This window comes from Peromyscus californicus, unplaced genomic scaffold (assembly GCF_007827085.1).
Source record: "Peromyscus californicus insignis strain IS unplaced genomic scaffold, ASM782708v3 Scaffold_6__1_contigs__length_162567912, whole genome shotgun sequence".
NCBI lineage: Eukaryota > Metazoa > Chordata > Mammalia > Rodentia > Cricetidae > Peromyscus > Peromyscus californicus.
In genome coordinates this window covers 55,724,739-55,727,981 of record NW_026294584.1, presented here as the reverse complement: position 1 = coordinate 55,727,981, position 3,243 = coordinate 55,724,739, and the positions used below count along the sequence as shown (strand labels likewise).

The following is a 3,243-nucleotide window of genomic DNA, read 5'->3' as shown; positions in this document are numbered from 1 at the left end:
TCTACCTTCTTCATGATGTCATTCATAAGGCTGTTTTCTTCTGCTTCTTCCAATTTTTGATGTTCAGGTCTAGATATTGGAGGAGGGCTAGGTTCTGGTGATGCTGTATTGCTATTCATTTTGTTGTATTTCTGCCTTGACATCTGCCCATCTCCTTATGGTTCGTTCTTGGTCTTATCAGCACACTTGGTTCAGACAGAGCTGACAGATTCAGGAAGTCTCTCTCTCTCTTGTCCAGATGGGAGCTCTCTTGTCCAAATGGGAAGTCTGGGGCAGGATGGGAGCTCTTGTCCAGAAGGGAAGTCCAGGGCAGGATGGGAGCTCTTGTCCAGACAGGAAGTCCGGGGCAGGATGGGCGTTCTTGTCCAGAAGGGAAGTCCAGGGCAGGATGGGCACTCTTGTCCAGAAGGGAAGTCTGGGGCAGGATGGGAGCTCCTCTCTCTCTCTCTCTCTCTCTCTCTCTCTCTCTCTCTCTCTCCCAGAAGGGAAGTCCAGGGCAGGATGGGAGCTGGAGGCCGGCCTCTAAATCTCAGGAAGTGGCAAGGGTCTCAGGCAGATGGGTGTGGGGGCAGGGCATGGAGATTGCTGGGTCTGTCGGGGGTCTTGGAGAAGGGGATCCTTCCCGATGGGGCTAGAAGGGAACCAGCCCGGTGGCCAGAACCTGGGGCCAAGTTGGGCAGGTCTTTCCCAGAGTGGCTGGTGACCAGGGATGGGGTCCGGGCTGAGCCAGGACACTCACCTCCATGTAACTATTTTTTATAAAACTCAAGCTAGCAACTCAAACATCAACTTTTAGACTCAATTATTCTAACATAATAAAATTGAAAGATATACTATTTTTATACTGAGTAATGAGAGTGGAAAAATATTAGAAGTCTTTGTTTTCTATATTTAAACAATTATTTCTATAAGAGCTGAAATCGATGTTTGGTGAAAACACTGTAACTCATGATGGCTTGGATCTGAGAATTCAGGGAGCATTCACTGACATTATTTTGTATGATGGCATGTGCAGACTGTGTGTTCAGAACAAAGCCTTTAGTGATGCAGAAACCTTTTATTTTCAATTTCTTTCCAGCACCACATTCAGTTGATTGTCTCCAGGTGGAGTTGAGACCCACAGTTTAATGTGCAAATATGCTTTTGTGTATTTCATAGGTTAACACACTTCCAGTATTTATTATCTGGTAGTATGGATTGCTTCTCACTATTGGGGATATGTTTCTGATAGTTTCTGATAGAGTGAACAAACCATTGAAATGCTTAAATACTCTGTTGGGCATGAAATGGTATATCATGGTGATGTAATTCACATTTTTTTTTATTGATTAACGGTGATGAGCACCAGCCCTTGTACTTATCAACTATTGTGTTTATAATGAAAAGTCAATTCCATTTATTTTCTCTTTTTTATAAGCTAATTTTTATATATTATTCATTTGAAAGCTTTTTATCTACTAGGTAGTATGAGATGGGCATAGTGTTGGAAGCTTATTAGCTCCTCACTATAGAGGCAGAGGCAGAATGATGAGTTCAAGTGTGAGGTCAGTTTGCTCTACATAGTTCTATTCTGTTTCAAAAACAGACAACAATTGGTATGAATCTTATTATTTGGTCTATAGCCTCATGTTCCATTTCTTAATGATGAATTTGTAATTTTAAAGAAGTCTAATATTAAGAAAGTAGGCATTTTTATACTTATTGTTTGTGTGCCTTTTCTGTGAATGTATTTGTAATAAGTAATTAAGGCATTCATTTATTTTTCCACTATCTTCAGTTTTACATGTTCTTCAGTTTTTAAATGAGAGTACATAATAGTCCATTGTAAGGTAACATATATTCTAGAAAGGGCAAAAAAAACAGGCATCAAATTTTACAAGGGGTAGAGCCTCTCCCTCGCCAGGTTGTTTCTCACACATGCCTCCCCTTCCACAGAATCCTTTTCAGGGCACCCTTGACCTCAGCATTCCTCAGGCTGTAGATCAGGGGGTTCAACATGGGGTTGAAAAGGCTGTAAAACAGGGAAAGGATCTTCTGCTGCTCCTCGGGGTGCTGAGACTTGGGGGTCATATACATGACGATGGCACTGCCAAAGAAGAGCCCGACCACACAGAGGTGGGAGGAGCAGGTAGAAAAGGCCTTTTTGCGGCCCTCCCCTGACTGGATCTTCAGGATGGCAATCAGGATGCGTGTGTAGGAGACCAGCACCAAGCATAAGGGTCCCACTAAGATGAACACACAAGTTGCAAAGATAACAACTTGGTTGAGTGTTGTGTCAGCACAGGCCAGCTTGAGGACAGACAGGATTTCACAGAAGAAATGATTGACTTCATGAGGTCCACAGAAGGGCAGCCTCAGGATGAGAATTAAATGAACCATATCCAGCAGTAAACTAAAGCCCCAGGAAGCAACAGCCAGGGCAATGCACACTCTCCAGCTCATGATGACAGTATAGTGTAAGGGGTGACAGATGGCCACATACCTATCATAGGACATTGCCACCAAAATCAAGCACTCTGTAGCTGCAAAGGCCAAATACAAGAATGTCTGCATGATACATGGAACAAAGGAGATGGTTTTTTTCTGGGTCACAAGGTTGGCTAGCATCTTGGGGACATTGTTGGAAGCATAGGACATGTCAAGGATGGCCAGGTGTGAGAGGAAGAAATACATGGGGGTGTGAAGCCTTGGGGCCATGGATATTATTCCAAGGATGACCCCATTCCCCAACAGGGTGAAGGTATAAAAGACAGAAAATATTGCAAAGAGGAAGTAATCCAATGTGGGATCAACTTGGAACCCCAGCAGGGTAACCTCTGTGATCCATGTCTGATTGCTTCCCATCTTCTTATGGCAAAGACAAGACTCGATTCAAGATAAAATTAAGAACTGTGGAGCAAAGACAAAGCATGTTATTGACTATTCCAGGGAGAGTATTCAGAAATGTATTACTGAAGAGGGATTTCCTAAGATTTATCTTCTGACACTTTGCAAGAACTAATATAGTTCTATATTACTAATAGAACTAATATATACTGAATACAAATATTGATGCACTGATGGAGTAATGGGAAAACACACAACACACACACACACACACACACACACACACACACACACACACACACATACACACACACATCCTATGTGTAACAAAATGTTAACCCAATAGGTTCTGTTTTAATGTATCCTGTATTAGAGGGCACATATACATACATGCACACACATGCTATTTTGGAGAAT

The 3,243-nt window shown here is 42.5% G+C and overlaps 1 protein-coding gene across 1 annotated transcript; it reads right to left on the bottom strand.

The window, feature by feature from the left end:
- Window positions 1–1,911: 1,911 nt before the first annotated feature.
- Window positions 1,912–2,844, bottom strand: LOC128099280 (olfactory receptor 2A12-like). Its single transcript, XM_052721098.1, has one exon. The coding sequence runs from the start codon at window positions 2,842–2,844 to the stop codon at window positions 1,912–1,914; it is 933 nt and encodes a 310-aa protein (XP_052577058.1).
- Between the last annotated feature and the right edge of the window lie 399 nt (window positions 2,845–3,243).